General features: G+C 39.8%; 1 protein-coding gene across 1 annotated transcript; it reads left to right on the top strand.

Annotated features, from left to right (window-relative positions):
• Positions 1-1733: 1733 nt before the first annotated feature.
• Positions 1734-26564, top strand: LOC134359888 (bile salt-activated lipase-like). The gene is made up of 11 exons (XM_063073687.1): positions 1734-1802; positions 2468-2615; positions 3763-3882; positions 7700-7897; positions 14570-14700; positions 18217-18324; positions 18864-18981; positions 21132-21315; positions 23162-23365; positions 24153-24350; positions 26340-26564. Exons 1-11 carry the CDS (start codon positions 1734-1736, stop codon positions 26518-26520), a joined length of 1659 nt encoding a protein of 552 aa, XP_062929757.1. The 3' UTR covers positions 26521-26564.
• Positions 26565-26683: the final 119 nt, after the last annotated feature.

Genomic DNA, 26683 nt, shown 5'->3' with positions numbered 1-26683 from the left:
GCAAGGCAGTGGAGGTCTGAGGTCAGAGTTTTCCTTCTAGATGAGCTGCCAACCACAGCTGATGAGCCCATCTGCCCAAAGTGACTGGTTTTAAAGTGCCAGTAACCTGCCTTTGCCCCTTCTCCTGGCAGTCGAAACGGTTCTACAGGGCTTAGTAGCTAAGCCACACATGAAGACCAGGAGCTGGATTTGGTTGTCAAAGGCTATTTGAGGTGCACACCATTGGGAGCATTTAGTAGGTAGTGAGAGCTTGTCCCTATTACCACTCCCAGCTATAACAACCCTAAGGCACCAATAACAAGACAATGACCCTAAGAATAAAGGCAAAACTACACAGGAATGGCTTAAAAACAATAAAGTTAATGTCCTGGAGGGCCAAGTCAGAGACCAGATCTCAATCCAATTGAGAATTTGTGGCTGGACATGAAAAGGGCTGTTCACTCGCGATCCCCATGCAATCTGACAGAGCTTGAGTGGTTTCGTCAAGAAGAGCAGGGAAATATTGCAGTGCCCAGATGTACAAAGCTGAAAGAGACCCATCTACACAGTCAAGGCTGTAATTGCTGCTAAAGGTGCATCTACTAAATACTGACTTGAAGGGGATGAGTAATAATGCAATTAATTATTTTGTGTTTAATAATAGTAATAAATTTAGTCCAATTTGTAGAAATTTGTTTTCACTTTGACACGGAAGAGTCATAGAAACATAGAAAACCTACAGCACAATACAGGCCCTTTGGCCCACAATGACATATCAATGCCACAGTACAGTCATTTTATCTGATGATGCTAATCTCAGTATGGTTTCTCCTAGGGTTTTTTTTTGTGAGTGCACAACTGAAACCAGGAACATATCAGTTTTGTTAAAATGGTTGCACTGAATTGTGTGTAGATTTTGTTGTATCATTTTCCTGATGGGTATAAGTTAACTTGGGAGTGTTTGCTAACATGCCCTAACCTATGTAAAATGACTGTGAAATTTGCATATGAAATATAAATGCTGATGAACCAATTTCTTGGGTCTACATTTACTTAAGGAAACTCTATCATAATTTAACAGCCCTTTGTCCATTTTCTCATTTATAAAGGCACAACCCCTACCCTGTTTAGTTTTTAAAGTTTTCCCTTGCTTTTTAAAACTGATTCCAATTTTTCTATCCTTCTCTGGGCACCCTTTCCACAAGTCATTCTTGTGTGCAAAGGGGAGTCTCTAGTTATTAAGCAATGCTTGTCCTTAATCAGTGTTACATTTATCTCTTGTATTTAATGTAATTTTCAGAGTGATCTTTTCCCTGGCATTTATTGGTATCTGCAAACTTCTGTGTAAGATCTCAGAACTACATTACTCGTGCATTTATCCACTGGACTAGTAACAGATGCAAAACATTTATTTTCTTGACTTTACAGTTAAACAGATATTTACTTTATGAATATAATGTCCCAGTGAGTTGGATAAAATCCCAAGGAAAGAGAGTAAAGGAAGAAAACATCTGAATCATTCCAGCTTTAAGCAGGATGTTTATTGAACCATACATTGATAAAGTGTTGTGACCCTGAAAACTAGTCTGTCTTTTACTGATATGTGTTAACAAAAGTCATTAAGATATACCTGTTATTATAATAAACCAAACAACCTTGATAGTGTTATCTGTGGTTAATATATAGTGTAAGCTAATATTCATGTATATAAATTTGTGTTGGAAAAGTTCATCATTAAAGTGCAGACCTGTGAAATGGCTTGCTGGCAGCTTCTTGCGCTCCTGTTGGGCAGATTTTTTCTTGGTGCTGTAGGAAAAATCACAGTGAGTCTCAACACTCTTAATTGTTTGTAACTTTGGGCATTAGTTGTTTATTCTAGTACTGTCCTTTCCTCAAGGGGACTTGAGTTTGACTTCCATTTCATTTGACAGACAGAAGCCCTGTGTGGCTGTGGAGGTTATTGGTATGGCCCATGTACAGGAGAAGGAATCCACCCACACAAGTTAGCGGTCATTGAGACTATCACTAGATGCAAGGTGACAATATCAGATAGCCTTTGAAAAGATTAAAGCATTTTAGAAGGAGCCTTATTCCATCTAACCCATTAGGAATGTTTAGAGTCAGGTAGAGGTGGATTTAATCTCTGCTGAACTGAACCTTAATCACCCTTTGATAAAGTTCGATGAAAAGAACGGGAATTTTGTATGTATGGAATTGTATAACTATTAAGAATGGAAAAACAGTGATGTGAAACAGATTTATAGAGTGTAAGTGAACGTAGAAAAGATTCTTGGTTTTACATTTGGGACACTGAATATTAAGTTTCATTTAGGTAGGATGCTGTTCTGCATAAACTATCAAGCTCACCCCTGTTGAACTAACAGTCTCTGATTTTCTCACTTGATTCCTTCTGATTCTATTTACATTATCTTTTCTCTCTCCATCTTTTTCCCTTCACCTTCTCTCCTCTTTCACTTCTCCCTAACAGCTAGGTGTGGTGAAAACGGAAGGTGGTCTTGTGGAGGGCACCTATAAAAGAAATGGACTTTCTGCATCTGTGGACATCTTCAAAGGAATTCCTTTTGCTGCCCCTCCAAAGCGATTTGAGAAAGCTGAGCCACATCCTGGATGGTCTGGTAATGTTTCCTTTATTGTATTTTGTGATGGTTTTATCTTTGCTAAAATGAATAAAATTCATCTTCAAAGTCACTAAAGAAAATGCTAAGAAGTAGCAAGGGGAATTGGAAACTACCATTCTCAATTTACAAATCTTGTAAGTTAATCCTGAGTGCTCTAAGAAACAGCAGGTATTATTATTTAGACACAGGTTGTGGATGTCACTGGCAGTACCAGCATTCATTGCCCTTGGGAAGATGGTGGCAAGCAAACTTCCTGAACCCTTGCAGTTCCCATTGTCAGTTGCTTTGTCATAATTTGATGCAACCAAATGAGGGCAAATCAAAAGGGAAAAATGTTGCTGTTGGTCAAGGAATCACTTGTAATACAGTCAGTTATGGCTGAGGATGAGATGTTCTTCATTTCAAAGGCAATATGAACCAGATGGCCATCCTACTTCGTTTTAATTCCTGATTTTTAGTTAAATGATTGAATTTAAATTAATTTGCCGCCAGAGAGATTAAAGCTCATATCTAGAGTTTATCGTGCGTGATAGCCCTGAAGCAGCCACTCTATCATTAGGTTGTAATAGACTGCGTTATTATCAATTCTAAAATAGGAGACTGGAGCACATAATCCAGGTGCTTGTACATTGTTGGTAGACTTGTAACAGCTATTTGCTTTCTTTCATCAGTATGAAACTTAATTATAAAGGTATTGTTCCGCTATTTATAACTTGAGCACTTTTAATAGATGTACTTAATTGTAGGTTAATTGTATAGAAATCAACTGTGAATTGTGCAACAAAATATACTCCAAAAATGTTATTGATGGATATTAATTCAGAAATCCCAACTTGTGCTATGTCACAAACTCAAATTGCAATAAATATTCTAATCAATATTTTGCTCTTGGGAAAAAATGTGTGAAAAGATTAATTTATAAAAGAAAAGTCCCCTCTAACTAAACGCTAATAAATAGAGCTTGAACACTTATCCGCATTTGTAATTGATTTAATTTATTTAATATTGTTTACTGATCTCTTGCCCTGCACTATCACACAGTGTGCACTTAAAAACTATTTGCTTGTAAAGTGTTTTGTTATTTTCTGAGGGTGATGTGCATTTCTTTCTTTCCATTAACTCCCGGTTCTTGTGTCATTACCAGGCACCCTGAAGGCTAAACGGTACAAACCCAGGTGTTTCCAGGCAACTTTCACACAGACGGCTACCTTTGGGAATGAGGATTGTCTTTACCTGAATATCTGGGTCCCCCATAAGAAAATAGGTAAAGAAAAGCACACATTAAAACTGTACACAATCAACATTCTCACTTCGGCAACTGTAAAATTTAGGAATGTAGACAATTTGCATTTTCAGCCTCTGTCCTCTCAAAATGCCATTGAGGATTGTGCTTGTTAGGGATGTTCTGAGATTTTTAAGCACTTTTTGTAGTAAGGAATGGCTTTGATCTTTAGCACACCCAATACTTAGAATTAATGACCGTGATACAATATTTTTAACCCAACTGCAATTCACCACAATTTCTTCGGATGCAGCAGGCATTCCTGTGCCCTGACTGACAAAATGTCTTTATTTTGTAGCATCTTGTGGATATAATAATTGTACCCACACTCAATGTTTTAGGAACAGCTTCTTCTCCTCCAACAGAACTCTGAATGGATAACATACCAACCCATGAATACTACCTCACTTTTTTTTTGCTCATTTTGCATTAGTAATTTTCTTTCTTTTCAAATCTTTTTATTGTTATATTATACAAAAGAAATAACATGAGTACATTGAAGTAACACTTACAATGTCTCAAAAAAGACATTATCCTAAAGATTGAAAAAACATTTGTGATAACAAAAAAAACCTACTAAGCAGAAAAAGTGAGGGGAAAAAACCATTAGGTGTTCAACCCTGGAGCCATGCGTCATACGAAAAGCTTCTAAAAATAAACATCTAACTACCAGCAAGAAAAGAAAATATACCAAAAAATTTACAATTAGATAGTGGAAAAAATCTATCAATTAGCTCAAATGATAATAACGAGCAAATGAGCCCCATCTTTTCGCAAAATCAAACTATTTGGAAGTCGCTGATTGGTTGAGCTCTTATCAGTCATAGGATTTAAGCAGCAGTTAAAATCCCTGCCCATTATCAGCATATATTCATTTAAATCAGGCAGTAAAGCAAATACCTTTTTTCAAAAAAGAAGGATCATCTAAGTTAGGACCATACAAATCAACCCAAAAAACTTTTCTGTTACAGATCGTTCCTTTAACAATTAAAAATCTACCATTAGAATCTGATTCAATATCCTCTTGAATAAATACATTAGATTTAATAAAAATCGACACGCCTTTTGTTTTACTCTGAGAAGTAGAGTGGAATTGCAAACCATTCCACCATCCAAAAATTCTATTTTGATCTCCCGCCCTGATATGTGTCCCTTGAGCAAAAATTATATCAGGTTGGAATCGGTTAATAATTTTAAAAGTCTTTTTATGTTTAATAGGATGATTCCAACCATGTACATTCCAACTTATTATATTAATCTGTTTAAATACCACACTATAATTTTATTCTACTTTATACATGCGCAGAGCACATACCAATACGGGATGAGCAAAAGTGGCAGCGATGAAGATAGAAAATACGCATGCTCCAGAACCACCCAATGGGAAAAAGCCCCTAACTCTAATCTCACTCCCTTCCCGAAAGCCCAAGAAAAAGGCAAGCAATCTATGATAGAGTTCAAAGCCACTGACTGCTCCGTCTGTATTTTCTTTCCCTCCCCCAGTTAGTAAAAAGAGTAGAGTGACACAGTAAAAAAGACAATAAAGTCTCAGCAAAGAAAAGCATTTACATTCCATCATCTAATAAACAAGAAAGAACCAAAATAATGTTATCTCTTAGAGAGAAAAACCAGCTCCATCTTTAAGTTTAACATTAACTCCCTAAAAAAACTTTAAATTCAATTATAAAATGTTATAATAAAACAGAAAAAAAATTAATAGTATATTTGACCCAGCTGAATTTTCAAAAATACTAATTAATGATATAATAATTAAACCTTCCCAAATGTACATATATGTATATATAAAAAGCCCTATTAGTAGGAAAAAACTACCAATTAGCTGATTAAAAAAAGAAACAGAAAAATTCAAACCAAGTATTAAATTAAAGGAACAAATCCCCTTACCTTCTTCTCTCAGTCGAATGTTCAGATGATCATTTAGACAGTCATACTTGAGCCATAAATCTTCTTTCCAAAGGAAAACCAACAATATGCAATAATGAACAACTCTCCTTGTCTTCTTTAATTAGTATCTCAATGAAATATACAACTGATCTTCATAAATCTCCTTTCCAAAATGCAAATACTATACAGATAGCCAAACAGCCTTTCAGATAGTTCATTCAGCAGCGGCGTCAATAACAACGGCGGGTATAGCCTGAACAAAGTCCAGTGCAGCTTTTGGATCAAAGAAAGTACAAGGAGGAGAAGTAGCAGGAAAAACTTTAATTCTTGTCGGATACCTCAGAGAGGGAAACAGTTTCTTATCATATGTCTGTTTCATTACCAGGGCAAATTTTGATCTTTGTTCCATTACCTCTCTTGGGTAATCTTCGTAAAAACGGAGCTTAAATCTAAAAACTCTCTGTTTTCTTGCCTGTCGCATTATTTGAACTTTAATTAAATAAATAAATCAAGAGTGATGAAAGCAAACCAGAACCGATCTTGGTTTACTAGAATCCTTCGATTTCAAGATAAACGCCCTGTGTGCCCTCTCTATAGCTTTAATGAAATGGTAGGAAATAAAGTGTGGAAAAGCTTACCAAAGTAAGCGGCTAAATCTCTATCTTCAGCTCCTTCTTGCAGCCCAACAATTCGTATATTCTTTCGGTGAGACCTAGTTTTCAGGTCTATAATCTTATTTTGATATCTTTCCAAACAAGTTGTAGCTTCAGACAACTTTTGCTTAGTTATCTTCAATTCCTCTTTATGTGTAATAACTTGAATTTCCAGGTCTTTAAATTTTTCCAGAAATGACTTCATTTCATTACTATTCTTTTCCAGTTGGTCTTTAATTGATCCATTCTGATCCTTAATAGAATTCAGTGTCCGAACGATATCTTCAGCCCACCATGACATTTCATCAGATTTTTCCTTTTGCACCTTTCCTTTCCCATTACCTTTATCACTAGATTCAGGTAAATTCTTCCCACTTCTCGTAGACATAGACATATTGTTTGCCCTCAAGAATCAGCAAATAAAAATTTTAAATTCAAAGCTTAAACTAGGGGGAAAGAAAACTAAGAGCAGCACAAAATGACTGCTACACCATTTGCAGATAGGGGTGGTTCCTTGCATTAGTAATTTTTTATATATATAAAATATATTTATATATATTCATATTATAATTTATAGGTTTTTATATATTACACTGTACTGCTGCCACAAAACAACAAAATATACCAGCGATATTAATTCTGATTCTGGGTTGTACCAGTCTGTCTCTCTTCAAGCAACGCACACAAAATGCTGGAGGAACTCAGCAGGTCAGGCAGCATCTATGGAAAAGAATCCCTTCAGCAGTCCGAAACGTCGGCCATACGCTTTTCCATAGATGCTGCCTGGCCTGCTGAGTTCCTCTAGCATTTTGTGTGTGTGTGTGTGTGTTTCTTGGATTCCGGCATCTGCAGGTTTTCTCTTGTTTCTCTTCACAATACACATTACTTCTGTTATCTTAACATTGAAAATATTGCAGCACCAATCCTATTTAATTCCAACCCTAGGAGAGTTTGATATTGAGATATTTAATACAAAACCAATATAATCACTAATAAATGAATTTTTAAAAAATACAAATACAGTATCTGTGAAATGAGAAAGGGTTAATATTTCAGATGAAGGACCTGATGCTGTCTATGTATCCAGCATCTTCAGTTTTTGAATAGTTTCACAAAGTATTCAATGAGCTCTTGTAACTACAGGCTTCATTCTTCTTTATACCATCTGTTATTATAGAGACTTTAATCTGATATTTCACACATAATGGAAATAAAACTGATTGAATTCATAACTGTTTCAGTGTCCACCAATCTGCCTGTTATGGTTTGGATCTTTGGAGGAGGTTTCCTGGTAGGATCAGGACAGGGAGCCAACTTCCTGAACAACTATCTGTACGATGGGCTGCAGATTGCAACTCGAGGCAGAGTCATTGTTGTGACCTTAAACTATCGGGTTGGTCCACTGGGGTTTCTGAGTACAGGTGATGCCAATGCACCAGGTTAGTGTTTAGACCCTCTAACCATCATTATGACTATTGTTGGATCTTAGTACAATAATTTATAAGTTTCTCATCCCAATTTTTTTAAACCTCTCCTTGATTTCACCTTTCATTATCATTGTAACCTTCTCCAGGCAAGTATTATTTAAGATATCTGTACTCTTCCTGCTGTGGTCTGATCTCTATTATTCTGTCTTAAGGATATTTTACTATATTCAGTGTGCTATATAAATGCAGGATCAGTGGCCACAGGCACACCATTACCCTCCTATTTGCTCCTTGCTCCGCTGTCTTGTACACCTCCTGTTCCTGTCTCCACCACCTCTGAGTTCCTCCATCTCCCAATTCCTAAACCTCAGTCTTCCTACTTAAACCCCTCCTCCTCACATCTGTTACCACCTCCTTCCTCCCAACCTTTATCCCTCCAGTCCCCTGGCCCCTACCCCTCCATCTTCGCCCTACCCTGCTCTCTGGCCTTACAATCTTATTTCTGGTTGTTTCTTGAAAGCTGCCTGGAGCTGGCTGATTACCTTCTTGCCTAGTCCTAGGTTTCCTCCAGGAGTTTTCCTATGGACATTACAGCCTGTCTGATGCTGGTGTGTAATGGGTATATTGTTGGTTGCCAATGCACCTTTAACTGGTTGGACAGATTTGTCTTCTAAAGCCTCCACTTCTACTGGAACTGGCATCCACATGGTGCCACGTGTGTGTGTGTGTCCTGCTCTCTAATTGTTCTAGAACTGGATGAAGAAGACTCTGTGTAAAACTATGTAATAGTTAGTGTGCACTGGTGATCCCCCAGTAATGGAATTCGCCCACAGGCATCGTCCATTCCTCAATATGAAACTCCAGGGCTGGAAAGTCTGCCCTCGAGTACAACCCCAAAAGCAGCCGATCCAAATGTTGCTGAACCTCATTGCCTGGTCAAACACGACGACCATCCATCATGGACGGAAGGGAGCCAAAAACCTACAGGGTGAAAGGCGAAAATTCTCATCTAAAGAAGTAGTGGTAGTTGGAAAGAGTACAGAAAATCCAGCAACAAACTTATCAATATTCATGGTTTTTCATGATTATTATAGTTAACAGCAAATTGTTGGATTTCCTGCACAAGACCATCTGTGACACAAACCCTGAAGGCCTATCGAGAGCAAAGGAGAGTTCAGAAAGAACAGAGCTGGTCAGTGTCGACTGTAAATATAAAAATTAGATGCTGGAGTCAGCAATTTGCCCCTTTCAAGCCTGTTGCAGCACTCAGATTGATTGTGATTGACCCTTTATCTCAAATGGAGAGAAGTACTTCTAAGAACTCCTCAAGTTAGACTTTGCCCTGAAGTATATCTGCAAGACAAATGGGAAACTGGTCAACCTTCCCTGTGTACACTCCACAACCGAGGCCATTGTAAACTCAGTATTGAGCTGCTGTACTGCAATGACACTTACCAATGTGCACTTAGAGATCGATCTCGATCTCCTGTTGACTTGTTCATTGAAGTGTTGGCTTGCTCGTTCACACTAAACATTCATAAGGCCATTACTAGAGTCATAGAGAAGTACAGCACAGAACCAGGCCCTTCAGCCCATCTAGTCCATGCTAAATGATTTAAACTGCCTACTCCCATCAACCTGCACCAGGAGCATAGCCCTCCATACCCCTCCCATCTATGTACCCATCCAAACTTCTCTTAAACATTGAAATTGAGCTTTCATGCACCACTTGCGTTGGCAGCTCATTTCACTCACACACCACCCTCTGTGTGAAGAAGTTTCCCCTCATGTTCCCCTTAAGTTCATCTTTCACCATTAACCCATGACCTCTGGTTGTAGTCCCACCCAGCCTCCGTGGAGAAAGCCTTTGTGTATTTACCCTGTCTATACCCTTCATAATTTTGCATACCTCTATCAAATCTCCTCTCAATCTTCTACATTCCAAGGAATACAGTCCGAACCTGTTCAATCTTTCCTGATAACTCAGGTCCTCCAGACCCAGCAACATCCTTGTAAATTTTTTCTGTACTCCTTCAACCTTATTTACGTCAATCCCCACAAGGGGTGCATGAAAAGAGCTACTTTTAATCAGGGCAGCGATTGAGATTTCAAAGGCAGAGTTTCGTGACAGTTTCTCTGAGTTGAGGAGCGACCAATCTGCAAGAGGGATTCAGTAGAAAGGACCAATAAAAATAACATGGGTGCGAGCTGAGCGACCACTGGTTCGGAGTGTGGCAGCCTTTAGTGGCTTGGGCGAGGTAGGTCGTCTTGTAAGTTACTCTCTCTGTGTTCTTATTTGTGCATTCCTCATCTATTAGTGCACAGTACAGTGAGAATGGCTCCAGGGGCAGTATTTTGTACTGTGTGTGCGATGTGGGAACTCGGGGAGACCTTCAGTCTCCATTCTCCCAGATAAACACACCTGCACCAGGTGCACCGAGTTGCAGCTGCTGAGAGAACGTATTGAGGAACCGGAGATGCCGTTTGATGTTCTTCGACTCATACGGGAGAACGAGGAGGTGATGGACAGGAGCTACAGGGAGGTAGTCACCCCGAGGTTGCAGGAGACAGGTAAATGTGTGACTGTCAGTAGAAGGAGGGCAAATGCACAGACAGTGTAGAGTACACCTGTGACCATTCCCCTCAATAATAAGTATGTAACTTTAGATACTATTGAGAGCGACAATCTACCAGTGGGGAGCCACAGTGACAGGGTCTCTGGCACTGAGTCTGGTGCCGTGGCTCAGAAGAACAGAGAGGTGAAGGGGACTGCAGTGTTGCTAGGAGATTCCTTAGTCAGAGGGACAGAGACGAGGTTCTGTGGGTGCGATAGAGACACTGGGATGGTATGATGCCTCCCAGGTGCCAGGGTCAAGGATGTCTCAGATCAGGTTCATGGCATTCTCAAGGGGGAGGATGAGCAGCTAGAAGTCTTGGTACACATTGGCTGTGATAACATAGGTAGGAAAGGTGAGGAGGTCCTGAAGAGAGATTTTAGGGAGCAAGGTAGAAAGTTGAGAAACAGGACCCCCAAGGTAGTAATCTCTGGATTGCTGCCTGTGTCAGTGAGGGTAAGAATAGGATGCTTTGGCAGGTGAATACGTGGCTGAGGAACTGGTGCAGAGGGCAGGGGGCAGGGTTCAGATTTGTGAATCACTGGGATCTTTCTGAGGAAGGTATGACCTGTACAAAAGGGACTGGTTACACCTGAACCCAAAGGGGGTGGGGGGAGTGTCCAATATCCTTGCAAGCAGGTTGGCTAGAGTTGTTCAGGTGGGTTTAAACTAATTTGGCAGGGGTATTGGAACTGGAGTGATAGTGTTGAAGATGAGGTTGGTTTACAAACAGAGGCAATGTGTAGTGGGACTCCTAGCAAGGAGAGACTGAGGATAAAAAGGTGGACAATATCAAAAAGGGTGAATGCAGGACTAAAGACGTTGTATTTGAATGAGTGCAGTGTATGGAATAAGGTCAATGAACTTGTAGCACAGTTACAGATTGGAATGTATGATGTCGTAGGCATCACTGAATCATGGCTGAAAGAGGATTTAGCTGGGAGCTTAACGTCCAAGAATACAAATTGTATCAAAAGAAAGGCAGAAGGGGTGGATCACTCTGTTGGCAAAAAATGAAATCAAATCATTAGAAAAAGGTGACATAGGGTCAGAAGGTGTTGAATCATTGTGGATAGAGCTAAGGAACTACAAGGGTAAAAAGAACCAGGTGGGAGTTATATACAGACCCCAAAAGTAAGGATGTGATCTACAAGTTACAACAGGAGATAGAAAATGCACATCAAAAGGGCAATATTACAATAGTTATGGGGATTTCAATATGTGAGTAGATTGGCAAAATCAGGTTGGTGCGGGATTCCAAGAGGGGGAAATTCTAGAATGCCTACAAGACAGCTTTTTGGAGCAGCTCGTTATTGAGCCCACTAGGGGATCAGCTATTCTTGATTGGGAGTTTTGCAATGAAAGGGAATTGATTAGAGAGCTTAAGGTAAAAGAACCCTTAGGGGAAAGTGATCATAATATGATCAAATTCACCGTGAAATTGGAGGAGAAGCTAAAGTCAGATATATCAGTATTACAGTGGAGTAAAGGGAATTACAGAGGCATGAGAGAGGAGTTGTTTCTAAATGATTGAAAAAAGAACACTGGCAGGGATGATGGCAGAGTAGCAATGGCTGAGATTTCTGGAAGCAATTCAGAAGGCACAGGATCCCAAAGAGGAAGAAGTATTCTAAAGGCAAGATGACACAACCTTGGCTAACAAGGGAAGTCAAAGCCAATGTAAAAGCCAAAGAGAGGGCATATAATAGAACAAAAATTAGTGGGAAGTTAGGGGATATGGAAGCTTTTGAAAACCAACAGAAGGCAGCTAAAAAGTCATTAAGAAGGTAAAGTTGGAATACAAAAGTAAGCTAGGCAGTAATATTAAGGAGAATACCAACAGTTTCTTCAGATACATAAAGTGTAAAAGAGAGGCAAGAGTGGACATCAGGCCGCTGGAAAACTATGCTGGAGAGGTGGTAATGGGGATCAAAGAAATGGAAGACAAACTGAATAAGTATTTGCATCATTCTTCACTGTGGAAGCCACTAGCAGTAAGGCGAAACTTCCAGGTGTCTGGGGTCATGAAGTGTGTGAAGTTGCCATTACTAGGGAGAAGGTTCTTGAAAATCTGAAAGGTGTGAAGGTATACAAGTCAACTGGAGCAGATGGTGTATGTCCCAGGGTTCTGAAAGAGGTGGCTGAAGAGATTGTGGAGGCATTAGTAATGATCTTTCAAGAACAACTAGATTCTGGAATGGTTCAGGAAAATTGAAAAATTGCAAATGTCACTCCACTCTTCAGGAAGGGAGAGAGGCAGAAGAAAGGATATTATAGGCCAGTTAGTCTGACCTCAGTGACTGGGAAGATGTTTCAGGGTACTTGTAGGCACATGATAAATAGGCCGTAGTCAGCATGGTTTCCTCAAGGGAAAATCTTGCCTGACAAATCTGTTGGAATTCTTTGAAGGAATAACAAGCCGGATAGATAAAGGAGAATCGGTTGATGTTGTGTACTTGGATTTTCAGAAAGCTTTTGACAAGGTGCCACACATGAATCTGCTTAACAAGCTACAAGCCCAAGTATTACAGGAAAGGTAGCATGGATAAAGCACTGGCTGGTTGGCAGAAGCCAGAGTGGGTGGGAATAAAGGAAGCCTTTTCTGATTGGCTGCCGTTGATTAGTGGTGATCTATGCGGATCTGTGTTGGGACCAATTCTATTTATGTTATATGTCAATGATTTGGATGATGGAATTGATGGCTTTGTTGCAAAGTTTGCGGATGATGTGAAGATAAGTGGAGGTGCAGGTAGCTTTGAGGAAGTAGGGAGGCTATAGAAGGTCTTGGACAGATTAGAACGGGCAAGGAAGTGGAATATAAAATACAGTGTTGGGAAGTGTATGGCCATGCACTTTGGGAGAAGAAATGAAAGTGTTGACTATTTTCTAAATGGAGAGAAAATACAAAAATCTGAGGTGGAAAGGGACTTGGGAGTCTTTGTGCAGAATTCCCTTAAGGTTAGTTTGCAATGTTAGCATTCATTTTAAAAGGAATAGAATATAAAAACAAGGATGTGATGTTAAGACTTTATAAAGCACTGGTGAGGCCTCACTTGTAGTATTGTGAGTAGTTTTGGGCCCCTTGTTTTATAAAGGATGTGCTGAAACTGGAAAGGGTTAAAAGGAGGTTCGCAAAAATGTTTTCAGGATTAAACAACTTGTCATATGAAGTGTGTTTGACGGCTCTGGGCCATCATCTGTGAAGAATGAGGGGTGACCTAATTGAAATCTATTGAATGATGAAAGGCCATGATAGAGTGAATGTGGAGAGAATGTTTCCTATGTGGGAGCATCTAAGACCAGAGGACACAGCCTCAAAACAGTGGGGTATTCTTTTAGAACGGAGATGAGAAGGAATGTCTGTATGTATATTTAAGTCAGAGGTTGATAGATTCTTGATTGTTCAGGGCATGAAGGGATACAGGGGTGAAGGCAGGAGATGGGGACTGAGAAGAAAAATAGATCAGCCATGCTGAAATAGTGAAGCAGTCTTGGTGGGGCAAATGACCTAATTTTGCTCCTATATCTTATGGTCCTTCCCGTAGGTAGGTGACCAAAACTGCACACAATACTTCATATAAGGCCTCACCAATGTTTTCTACAACTTCAGCATAACATCCCATCTCCTGTACTCAGTAGTTTGATTTATGAACGCCAATGTGCCAAAAGCACTCTTTACAACCCTACCTACCTGTGATGGGGAATCTAACCTGCACCCTAACAGTAAAACAGCCTACAAAACATGGATTAACAGTGTGCTGGAAATACTGTCTTGCTCCCAACATATGTGTTATTTTTAAAAACTTGCAGGATATTAATCTTTCAACTCTTCAGCAGTAAAATAATTCATGATGAATTTTGTGTGTGTTTTGGGGGGGGGGGGGGTTTGTTATACAACCAGTTATATTATGGTTAATGCATTAGCAATCAACCTTTCCGACCCAGAGAAAGAACAATTTAAACTGTTGCCTTCCATACCCACAAGTAATGATTTGTTTTTTAAAGATTTCTAAACTGTTTGCATTATTCTTACTTCATTTTGTTCTATCATTGCTAATGCGATGCACAGGTAACCAAGGTTTGTGGGACCAGCACATGGCCATTAGCTGGGTAAAAAGAAACATTGCTGCATTTGGTGGAGACCCAAATAAAATCACTGTCTTTGGAGAATCTGCAGGAGCTGCTAGTGCCTCCCTCCAGGTAACTCAACAACAGCAGTAGTGGCTGAAGCAAGTCAGGTAATGTCAGTCTCTTTGCAGCTGGGTCATCTGAGATGGTGCAGCTCCACCCCAGTTAAACTTGTGCCAGACAGGGGAAATAATGTGAGTCCAAGTTTTTAAGTATTCCTGATCATTGTTCCTGGATTACTTTATAAACTTAGTAACCAGTTTATTCGGTATCTCCTGTACCTAATAATGTTGCCACTGAGTTTACGTTTGTGGTCTTCTGCTGCTGCAGCCCGTCCACTTCAAGAGTCAAGAGACCATTGTAGTGTGGTCAGATGTTGTTCTGCACACCGCTACTGTAACGCATGGTTATTTGATTTACCTTCCTGTCAGCTTGATCCTGTCTGGCCATTCTCCTCTGATCTCTCTCATTACAAGGTGCTCTTGCCAAAAGAACTGCTGCTTGTTGGATGTTTTATGTTTTTTTGCACCATTTTCTGTAAACTCTTGAAACTGTTGTGCATGAAAATCCCAGGAGATCAGCAGTTTCCGGGTTATTCAAACCAGCCCACCTGGCACCAACAATCATTCTACGGTCAAAGTCACTTAGATCTCATTTCTTCCCCATTCTGATGTTTGGTCTGAACAACAACTAAACCTGGTGACCTCTTGCTGCCTCATGACTGGCTGATAAGAGCAGGTGTACCTAATAGAGTGGACACTGCTTGTACAAGGCGTTATCAATTGGGTATTTGACAAGGTTCAAAATAAATGGCAGCAGGGTGGCTGGAACTACAGGAGTATTAAAGACACTCGATGACCTGTACACCCTGTCAGAGTCAATGACCTGCATACCAGAATCAATTACATTTAACACCAGAGTACAATGTATGCATAAGTGAGTCCAAGATTTCTGCGCATAAACCAATGATCTGCACCCTGGGGAGTAAGAACTAGAACCAGAATTATTTTAGTATGGGAGACAATTTAATCCCTTCCCTGTGTGTTAGCTACTGGCCAAACGTGGATGTTGATTTTGCTCCATCCTACTTTCCTCCTTTCAATCCATTAACTTTTCTGAATGGTGTGCCAAAACAGTTTGTTTTCTAGATATAAGAATACAAGAACATTCTCTTCTTTCTTCATATATTCTTATTCTAACAGTAGAAGGACCCTGTTTAGTAGGTCTCTTGCACTATAATTTTTAGACCTGCAGTGCTGTGCAAAAGTCTTAGGCACATACAGTATATACTGTGGCATGCAAAAGTTTGGGCACACTGGTCAAAATTTCTGTTACTGTGAATAGCTAAGTGAGTAAAAGATTACCTGATTTCCACAAGGCATAAAGTCAAAGATGACACATTTCTTTAATATTTTAAGCAAGATTACTTTATAATTTCCATCTTTTACAGTTTCAAAATAACAAAAAAGGAAAAGGGCCCAAAGCAAAAGTTTGGGCACCTACATGGTCAGTACTTAGTAACACCCCCTTTGGCAAGTATCACAGCTTGTAAACGCTTTCTGAAGCCAGCTAAGAGTTGTTCAGTTCTTGTTTGGGGGATTTTCATCCATTCTTCCTTGCAAAAGGCATCCAGTTCTGTGAGATTCTTGGGCCGGCTTGCATGCACTGCTCTTTTGAGGTCTGTCCACAGACTTTCGATGATGTTCAGGTCGGGGGACTGTGAGGGCCATGGCAAAACCTTCAGCTTGCGCCTCTTGAGGTAGTCCATTGTGGATTTTGAGGTGTGTTTAGGATCATTATCCTGTTGTAGAAGCCATCCTCTTTTCATCTTCAGCTTTTTTTTTACAGACGGTGTGATATGATGTTTGCTTCCAGAATTTGCTGGTATTTAATTGAATTCATTCTTCCCTATACCAGTAAATGTTCTCTGTGCCACTGGCTGCAACACAAGCCCAAAGCATGATCGATCCACCCCGTGCTTAACAGTGGAGAGGTGTTCTTTTCATGAAATTCTGCACCCTTTTTTCTCCAAACATACCTTTGCTCATTGCGGCCAAAAAGTTCTATTTTCTACTTCATCAGTCCACAGGATTTGTTTCCAAAATGCATCAGGCTTGTTTAGATGTTTCTTTGCAAACTTCTGACGCTGGATTTTGTGGTGAGGACGCAGGAAAGGTTTTCTTCTGATGACTCTTCCATGAAGGCTATATTTGTGCAGATGTCGCTGCACAGTAGAACAGTGCACCACCACTCCAGAGTCTGTTAAATCTTCCTGAAGGTCTTTTGCAGTCAAGTGGGGGTTTTGATTTGCCTCTCTAGCAATCCTACAAGCAGTTCTCTCGGAAAGTTTTCTTGGTCTTCCAGACCTCAACTTGACCTCCACCATTCCTGTTAACTGCCATTTCTTAATTACATTAGGAACTGAGGAAACAACTACCTGAAAACGCTTTGCTATCTTCTTATAGCCTTCTCCTGCTTTGTGGGCATCATTTACTTTAATTTTCAGAGTGCTAGGCGGCTGCTTAGAGGAGCCCATGGCTGCTGATTGTTGGGACAAGGTTTGAGGAGTCAGGGTATTTATAAAGCTTTGAAAATTGCATCACCTGGCCTTTCCTAATGATGACTGTGAACAAGCCATAGCCCTAACAAGCTAATTAAGTTCTGAGACCTTGGTAAAAGTTATCTGAGAGCTCAAATCTCTTGGGGTGCCCAAACTTTTGCATGGTGCTCCTTTCCTTTTTTTCACTCTAAAATTGTACAAAACAAAAATAATACACTAATCTTGCATAAAATGTTGAAAAGAATGTTTCATCTTTAACTTTATGACTTCTGGAGATCAGTTCATCTTCTACTCACTTAACTATTTACAGTAACAGAAATTTTGACCGGGGTGCCCAAACTACTACTACTTCAGTGTAGCTAGGGTGCCTAAGATTTTTGCACAGCATTGTAGTACTGTGCTGCTGCTCCTGAAAAAAAAAACAAATTTCATGATATATGTGAGTGATGATAAACTTGATTCCGATATGGGTCTCTGTTGTGGACTGAGAGTGGGAAGAGAGCAGGGAGAGGGGAATCATGGTTGGGAAAAGGAGAAGGGAGTGGGAAGATCCAGAGACATTCTGTATATGATCAATAAAACAAATTTTTGGATTCAAATTACCTTGTCTGGTGTCTCAGAACTAGGTGTGTCTTCATCTACGTCAACTCCCACCCTTGGCACTCCTTTACCGCCACGTGTCCCACATCCCTCCTGCTGTGCTCCACCCTCACCATTCCCAATATCCTTTGCTCCTGCCAAATTTAAGTGTCCTAGCTATACAGTATACGTATATGTGCCAAAGACCTTTGCACATAAGTAATTTTTACTTTGCAATTTAGAAAACACAAAGTGCACAGATACGATTCAAGGCTATCGTACTTGGACAGCTGTTCTGCATCTAAGATATTGTATAAAGTTAGACTTGCTTGAAATGGATCCAAGCCTACTTTATGCCTACTGAACTGCACCCACCCCATGACATCAAAATATTATGACAAATATATCTTATTGATCAAAGTTACTCAGATTTTCATTTTCTTTCACAGACATTGTCACCATACAATAAGGGGCTAATAAAGCGAGCAATCTCACAGAGTGGGGTTGCTACCTGTTCCTGGGCAATTCAAAGGAACCCATTATATTGGGCCCAACAGGTAGGTAGAGTTGCAGAAACATCATGCCACAAATTACCTTTCAGTAACTGAACTGGGCTGAGTTGGATTGTCTGAGGCAGGGTTCAGTGTCAAATGTCTGCTCTGTTTAGTATGGTAAGAAATATTAGTGCACATACCCATGATTTTCTACTATAGATTCTCAGTCCGGGGTGGGGCTGGGCTGAGTGTGGCGAACTCAATGGAGAGGATAGTTTGCTTCAGAGCTGATGGACTTCATACATTGAAAGCATGCATCAAAATGTAGCTCAAGCCTTTTCATGCCCATCTGGGGAAAAGATTCAAGCAACAGTTGAGATATGGTAAGGAACCAGACTGAAGGAAGTGTCACAGAACTGGGCAGCAAAACAGTAGTGAGCAGTACATTGTCACCTTCAAATCTAGGGTAAATCCTAGGAGAATAAACGTAAGAATTCTTTGGTGCATTTGCTGAGGATGCTGGTTTTGCAGAGCAAGAAGTGTTAATTGTGTAAACATGAACCCTATCTGAACATAATAAGGTGTGATCTGGCATTTTTCAGCTTGCTGACAAGGTTGGCTGTCAAAGGAATGACACTGCTGCCATGGTGGATTGTTTGAAGATCACTGATCCTGAAGCTATCACTTTGGCAATTCCTCTAAAACTTACAAACTTGGAAAGTAAGACTCACAATAAGATGATTGTTCACACTATATCTCGTTTAAGTACACTTCTTGACCATATTTCCACTGAAACTATTTGAACAATATGGCATTTACATTAAGGTTTTCAAAGCACAATATATTTATTTGGTAATTAGTTTATTAATATTACATGTACAAGATAGTGAGAAAAGCTTTTTCTTGCCATCCCTATACATCATTTCAAAACATAAGTACATTGAGTGAGACCAAGGGAAATAAATGTAGTAACAGAATGCAGAAAAAGTGCTGTGCAGGTAAACATTAGACACAAGGGCCATGACGAGATGGATTATGAGATGAAGATTTCATCCATTTTGTAGTAGAGGTCCTTTCCAGAGAAATATAACAGTGGGATAGAAGTTGATCTTGAGTCAGGTGGTGGGTGCTTTCAAGGTTTTGCTTCCTCCCTTCTATTAGGGAGAAGATTAGATTAGAATAGATTATGAAGACACTCAGTCCTCGTTTATTGTCATTTAGAAATGCATGTATTAAAAAATGATGCAATGTTCCTCCAGAATGATATCACAAGAAACACAGGACAAACCAAGACTAAAACTGACAAAACCACATAATTATTACATACAGTTACAACAGTGCAAAGCAATACCGTAATTTGATAAAGAGCAGATCATGGGCACGGTAAAAAAAAAGTCTCAAAGTCCTGATAGCCTCATCATCTCACACAGACAGTAGAAGGGAGAAACTCTCCCTACCATGAACCTCCAAGCGCCGCAAACTTGCTGATGCAGCACCATTGGAAGCACCCGACCACAGCGGACTCTGAGTCCGTCCGAAAACTTCCAGCCTCTGACCAGCCCCTCGACACCGAGCACCACCCTCTGCCGAGCGCTTCAACCCCGCCCCAGCCGCCGAGCAACAAGCATAGCCAAGGACTCAGGGCCTTCCCCTCCAGAGATTTTGGACCACACAGTAGTAGTAGCAGCAGCAGCAAAGTAGGCATTTCAGAAGTTTCACCAGATGTTTCCTCCAAGCTCTCACGTCCGCCTCCATCAAATCAGGATTGTACACGGCCTCCTACTTGACAAATAACAGACGTCACCACCGGAGTGGCCGCTGCGAGCTGCGTCGCGCCACCATCTTCTCCTCTCCTTTACGAGATTGAAATCACATACCACCAGCCTCAAGGAAATGCTCCTATCCTGTTTTTCTTTTTAAAACTATTGAACAGATCTCTTATATGAGATTGTGAGGTCAAGATGGACTCTTGACCTCACAATCTACCGCATCATGGTCTTTTACCTTATTGTCTACCTGCACTACACTTTCTCTGTACTCTAACACTTAATTCTGTATTCTGTTATTGTTTTTCCTTGTAGTACCTTGAGGTACTGATGGGATGAAACAGTGTGTATAGGTTGTATGAGGGGTGATTGATAAGTTCGCCTAAGGTAGAAGTCAGTTTGAGAAAACCTAGCACATTTATTTTTCCTACATTTACACACTTAGTCTAGCTGTTGTGGAGCATACGGATCCCATCGGCATCTTGGACCTCCAGAAAGTGGTCCACAGCAGGGGTGATTGATAAGTTCATGGCCTAAGGTAGAAGGAGATGAGTTATTAACTTCAAACTTTCTGCATTTTCACTCAGTTGAACTGCACGTGCATGTAACGAGAGCTGTATAACGCATCTCCTTCTACCTAAGGCCACAAACTTATCACCCCAGATGTGGACCACCTGGAGGTCCAAGACACTCTCATTACATGCACGTACAGTTCAACTCTTTGAGTGATAATGCAGAAAGTTTGAAGTTAATAACTCATCTCCTTCTACCTTAGGCCACGAACTTATCAATCACCCCTCGTATGTTTATGTATAGTTTTCCGTAAAATTATATTATATTTCTTTTGTCCTGTCCTGCAAGGAAAGAAATCTCAAGGTAGTGTTTGGAAGCATATACATACTTCGATAATAAATTTTCTTTGAACTAGTGGCAATTCCTCCAGTATCTAAAATGTCACCATTTGATGCAAGTAGTCTGAAAAGGAAATGACAAGAATATTAGGTAGTAAGTCCCTATTAATCAGTGAATGAGATCATGGTGTTATTTTGTGCAAAAGAGCAACAATATAACTGGCCATCTAATGCTGTTTTTTAAATCACTTAGATCCTCTTGTATTCAACATGGTGTGGGTTCCCGTCATTGATGGAGACTTCATTCCCGATGAACCAAACAAGCTCTACCACAACGCTGCTGGTATTGATTACATCGCTGGTGTTAACGATATGGATGGACACTTTTTTGCTGGTCTGGATGTTCCTTCAATCAATAAGGCTGGAAAAACATACCCGTATGGAGCAGGAGTTATTTTGTTTACTGTATTGGTTTAGTATAGTCTTGGATGAGACTCCCACTTCTCAAGACATTTCTTTCCCTTCTCAATATCTCTGTATTAATCATGACTCTGCAAGAGGAACTTACCATGGACAGGTGGTTAAGAGGCTACAAGATTTATTTGGGGAACTAATTTCCTTGACACACTTTGAAAGAAATAACTTACTCTTGTTTGAAAACTCTCTAGATCCTGAACTTTAAGTACACATCCCTTCTGTTGCTGCTACATTTACATTGTACAACTTAGTTCCAGTGAAGCCATGAAGCAGGGGAATCATTTTCAGCTTCAAATAAATGAGTCAAGTCGTCCCTGGCCTGTATTAGGAAGGGATAAAGGACAGAGAAATATGAGTGGATGTACACATGACTTTTTTAAAACTAGTGTGTGGAGTGCTATCAATTTCTGACAGCTTTTCATAGAATACTATATCAACATTATCATTTAAATAGGAGTTTAGAATCTTCCTCAGGTGCTTAACAAAATGATTATGAAAATAATTACTTTTGATACAATTTCACATCAGGACATATTAGAACACGTGACCAGGGGCTTCTTCACCAAGTCACAGAGCTATACAGCACAGAAACAGACACTTTAGCCTATCTGGTCTGTGCCAAAATGTTATCCTGTTTACTCCCATTAACTCACACCTAGACCATAGCCCTCCATACCCTTCCCACCCATGTATTTATCCAAACTTCTCTTAAATGTTGAAATCAAATCCCCATTTCTTCTGGCAGCTTGTTCCACACTCACACCTCCCTCTGGTTCCCCTTAAATATTTTACCTTTCACCCTTCACCCTTAACTTATAACTGCTAGTTCTAGTCTCACCCAACCTCAGTGGAAAACTCTGCTTGCATTTACCCTACCTGTACCCCTCTTCATCTTGTATACCTCTATCAAATCTCCTCCATTCTCCTATGCTCCAAGGAATAAAGTCCTAACATTTTCTCCAAATTAGACCTCACCAACCAACATCTTATGCAACTTCAACGTAATATCTCATTACTCTGATTTATGAAAACCAAAAGCCCTACTTACAGCCCCATATACATGTGACACCACTTTCAAGGAATTATGAATCTGTATTTCCAGATCCCTCAATGCTCGACTGCTCTCTGTGCAAGTCCAACCCTAGTTTGTCCTTCCAAAGCACAACACCTCATGGTTGTCTGCATTAAATTCCATCTGCCATTTTTTGTGGGTCCAGAATTCACTGCAAGCTTTGATAGCCTTTCTCGCTGTCCGCTATATCCCCAATCTTGCTATCATCTGCAAATTTGCTGATCCAGTTTACCATATTATCATTCAGATTGTTGATTATAGGTGATAAACAACAGACCTAGCACCAATCCCTGCGACACATCACTCGTCACAGGCCTCAAGTCCAAGAAGCACCCATCTACTACTATGCTCTGTCTTCTCCTGCTAGATTTTATTTGCTCTCACTCCTATGAAGCATTTTCTAATGATATATTAAAGCAACATATTAAAACTTGGGCCAGAGAAAGTATTGAGGAAAGCAAGGGATGGATTTATGGAAGGATTATGAATGTGTAAGGATTTTAAAATACTGAATTTTAAACACTTATGTTGGTTACATTACTTGCATGTTGGTAACAACCAAAGAAAACAAGGCCTAGAAAACAGGTGACTATAGAAATTGCAATGGACAGCATAGGCAATGGCTTATTTTTAAGCAAAACTTATGCATTAACATTCTAACGTTGAAAATGTAGTATTTATTTTAGATTTTTAGAAAAATTAACCTTGATTGTTTGTATGTACAACATCCACAGGAGTGATCTGTATAATCTCATTCGAGGGTTCACTATAGACACAAAAGGACAAGGTGTCAACAATACTTATGAGGAATATACCAGGAATTGGCCTTCCAATCCAAGTCAAGAGACCATTAAACAGACCATAGTAAATCTGGAAACAGATGTCCTCTTCTTGGTGCCCACACAACTGGCATTGGATCTTCATTATCAGCATGCTCAGTAAGTTACCTTTCTATCTTGTGCACCAATATCAGTAGAGGGGTACTGAAAAGATAAACTGTACCACTAAATGAGGAAGAGTCATTCAGCTATCCAGTCAGCCACTGGGAATGAGACCTGATGCCCTGCTGCAAAGACACAAACTTCAAAGTTATACCAACACACTCAAGATATCCGTGTATCCACTAGATTAAGCCATTTGGCCCATCGAGTCTGCTCTCCTATTTCATAATGGCTGATGTGTTATCCCTCTCAACCCCATTCTCCTGCCCTTTGGACGCTGTTTGAAAACAGTGAACAAAAGAACAGTTCTAGATTCTTGCCTGGGTTTCTCTACAATTGTCAGGCTATCTTTGTGCTCAATTCTTGTTTGCACTTGTCTAAGCAAGGTGTCGATATAGTTGGGAAAATGGGGAGGGGTAAAGCTGGGATAAGAATAATTTGTTACTTTTGTTGAGTTTCTTCCAGAACCCTGGAGATTGTCTGGATGTTACTGGACCCCTACACAAATTTCTGTAAAGAATAAGAACACAGTTAGAACTTGATAAACACAAGATTCTGCAGATCCTGGAAATCCTGCTGACTTCCTCAGGCATTTTAGTTAGAACTTGAGGTCTCTATAACTGCTGCTCAACTGGAGATTAATGAGATAAATTTATTTTCTATTCCTCCTTTCTAAAGTAAGGTGGGAAGAATTTTGTTAGTTATGTTAAATGGCCTGTTTCATACAGCTGATATTTCAAACTTTTTATCAGTCATTTCATTGCTTTATTTCTTGTCCTTCCAGGGGAGCACAAACATTCAGCTACCTGTTTTCCTACCCTTCCCGGGCTCCTATATATCCCAAATGGATGGGCGCTGATCATGCAGATGACCTCCAGTATGTCTTTGGAAAACCATTTGCCATTCCAATTATCTACCGAGCAAAGGACAGAGATGTCTCAAGAAATATTATCGCCTATTGGACCAACTTTGCCCACACAGGGTGAGTTTGCATTTTTGATGTACTTTTCATTTCAGCAAAGTACTTCATAGCTAATGAAATAGTTTTAATCTGTGGTCACTGCCGTAATATAGAGAAACACCACTGCATTTAGAGCACATTAATAGATCGTTATTGGAAAATAAGTGAAGTGGCAAAATAAGAAGAGTTCAACAGGAATACACAATGATGTAATAGTAAGCATGTTGGGTTTGATCCTGACAATGGTTGCCGTTTTACATTCTCTTTGTGACCAGGGTCCTCCGGTTTTCTCCTGCATATCAAGATGTGCTTTGTCACTTGGCTACTGTAAACTAATGTAGATAGAACTCAAAAAAGTGTTACTGGGCACATGAAAGAGAATGGAAATAAATTAGGAAGGAATAGGTCTGGTTTTGTAGGGAAACAAAAGTGAGCCATATGGTGAAGATCCAACTTCATGAAAATTCCCCCAGCTATTTTTAAAGCATTTAGGCTGTAATAATAAAATGTTTCATGGAATTAATGACTGGATGCACTATATATTCCACTAGTTTAACTGTAAATAGTATTAGGGCAAATGTTTGAAATTAAAATATAGCAAAGATAGACTGATACAATATGAGTAGCTATAGACATTACTGACTTAGAGAATTCAGCTAATGACAGCTCTCACAAGCACCTTTCAGAGTGCTTCTAAATGATACTGTTGTACTTTCCTTAACCACTTCCTCTGGCAGCTCATTCAAAATATTCACTACCCTCTGCATGAAAATTGTTGCTCCTCAGGTCTGTTTTATACCTTTCCCCATTTACTTTAAACTACTGCCCCCAACCTTGGACTTCACTAACCTGGGGGAGTTACCACCAGCCATATCTAAGCCCTCACATAATTATTAACATTTGCATAAGGTCAACTCCTCATTCAGTTGGCCAACATCTCTCTGCAACTCAGACCTTCCAGTAGTAACAACATCCTCGTAAATCTTCCCTGCACATTCAGAATCAGGTTTAATTCATTGCAATACATAATAAAAACAATAAATTACAATATATAATTAAATGAGAGGGAAAAAAATCATGTGTTCATTGACCATTCAGAAATCTGATGATAGAAGGGAAGTTTAACCACATATTTTCTCAAATAGTGACCAAATCTGTACACAATACTCCCAGTGCAGTCTCATCAATAACTGATACAACTATACCATAATGTCCCAACTCTTACATTCAGTGCCATGACTGATGAAGGCCAGTGCACTAATCCCCTATCTACCCAAGATGCAGCTTTCATTGTGCTAAACACTTGTAGTCCTACGTCCTTCTATTCCATTACACCCCCTGGTGCCCTGTCATTTATGATGTACGTTCTATTTTGCCTTTCCAAAATGCATCACCTCACATGTATCTATATTGAAATCCAATTGCCACTCCTCAGCCCGTTTCTCCAACTGGTCAAGATCCCCCCTAGTAAATCCATGATAACCTTCCTCACTATCAAAAACACCCAATTTCATACCATTTGAAGGTTTCCTGATTCGTCTTGTGCATTCGCATCCAAATAAATTATATAAATAATGAATAACAAGACCAGGCATAGTTTGGGCCCCCTATCTACACCTTTGAACTGGCAAAAACTGTGTGGAATTGAAGGAAAGGTTGTTCAGTTTGAGTCCAGCCAGGTGAATGAGTATGTTGGTGGTGGTTGTGTCTGTCCAAGGCAGAAATGAAGGAATGGTACATCCAGGTGAACTAGTTGGACCTAACTTTGCTGTCAAAGAGACAAAGAGCGCCAGAAGTGTCACAGATATAAGGGGCTGATCTAGTGGAGAGAGGATGGACAGTAAGTTAAGTTCATCAGGGTAAGAGCAAGCTGAACCAGATGCTGCTTGAGTTGCTGAATGTTTTTATGATGTCCTGTTTTATTTACAGATTTCCAACAACTGCTTTTTCTAAGTTATAACCGCTTAAAGAGAATTCAACCAGCATAACCAAATGCATTTTGTCTTTTAGTGATCCCAATAGGGGTGAATCCCAAGTTCCCACCCCATGGATCCATTATACATCAACATACACCCAGTATTTGGAAATTAATGATGACATTAACATGAACTCTGTCAAGCAGCAGCTTCGCACAGGGTTTGTTAACTTCTGGAACCGGACGTATCTTGCTTCAAGAATGGTCACTCCTTAAATCTACATGGAAAAGCTGATCAATGCATGCCTCTAAAATAAACCAATAATTATAGGCTTCATTTACTGGATGTTTACCTTTGTCTTACCAATTGCAGTAACCCACTTGCATTCATAAATTCACCATCAACTATATGATTGAGAGATTTTCATTCTTCTCATAC

Source organism: Mobula hypostoma, chromosome 21 (assembly GCF_963921235.1).
Source record: "Mobula hypostoma chromosome 21, sMobHyp1.1, whole genome shotgun sequence".
In the NCBI taxonomy this organism is placed as follows: domain Eukaryota; kingdom Metazoa; phylum Chordata; class Chondrichthyes; order Myliobatiformes; family Myliobatidae; genus Mobula; species Mobula hypostoma.
This window is presented reverse-complemented; position numbering and strand designations above follow the sequence as displayed.

Bases quoted from the DNA above. Each gene is read 5' to 3' on its own strand.
- LOC134359888 (XM_063073687.1), top strand. From the start codon at position 1,734: ATGGCTTGCTGGCAGCTTCTTGCGCTCCTGTTGGGCAGATTTTTTCTT. The intron at 18,982-21,131 runs GTAAGACTCACA...TAAATCACTTAG, and splicing joins AAAACTTACAAACTTGGAAA to ATCCTCTTGTATTCAACATG. The intron at 24,351-26,339 runs GTGAGTTTGCAT...TTTGTCTTTTAG, and splicing joins ACCAACTTTGCCCACACAGG to TGATCCCAATAGGGGTGAAT.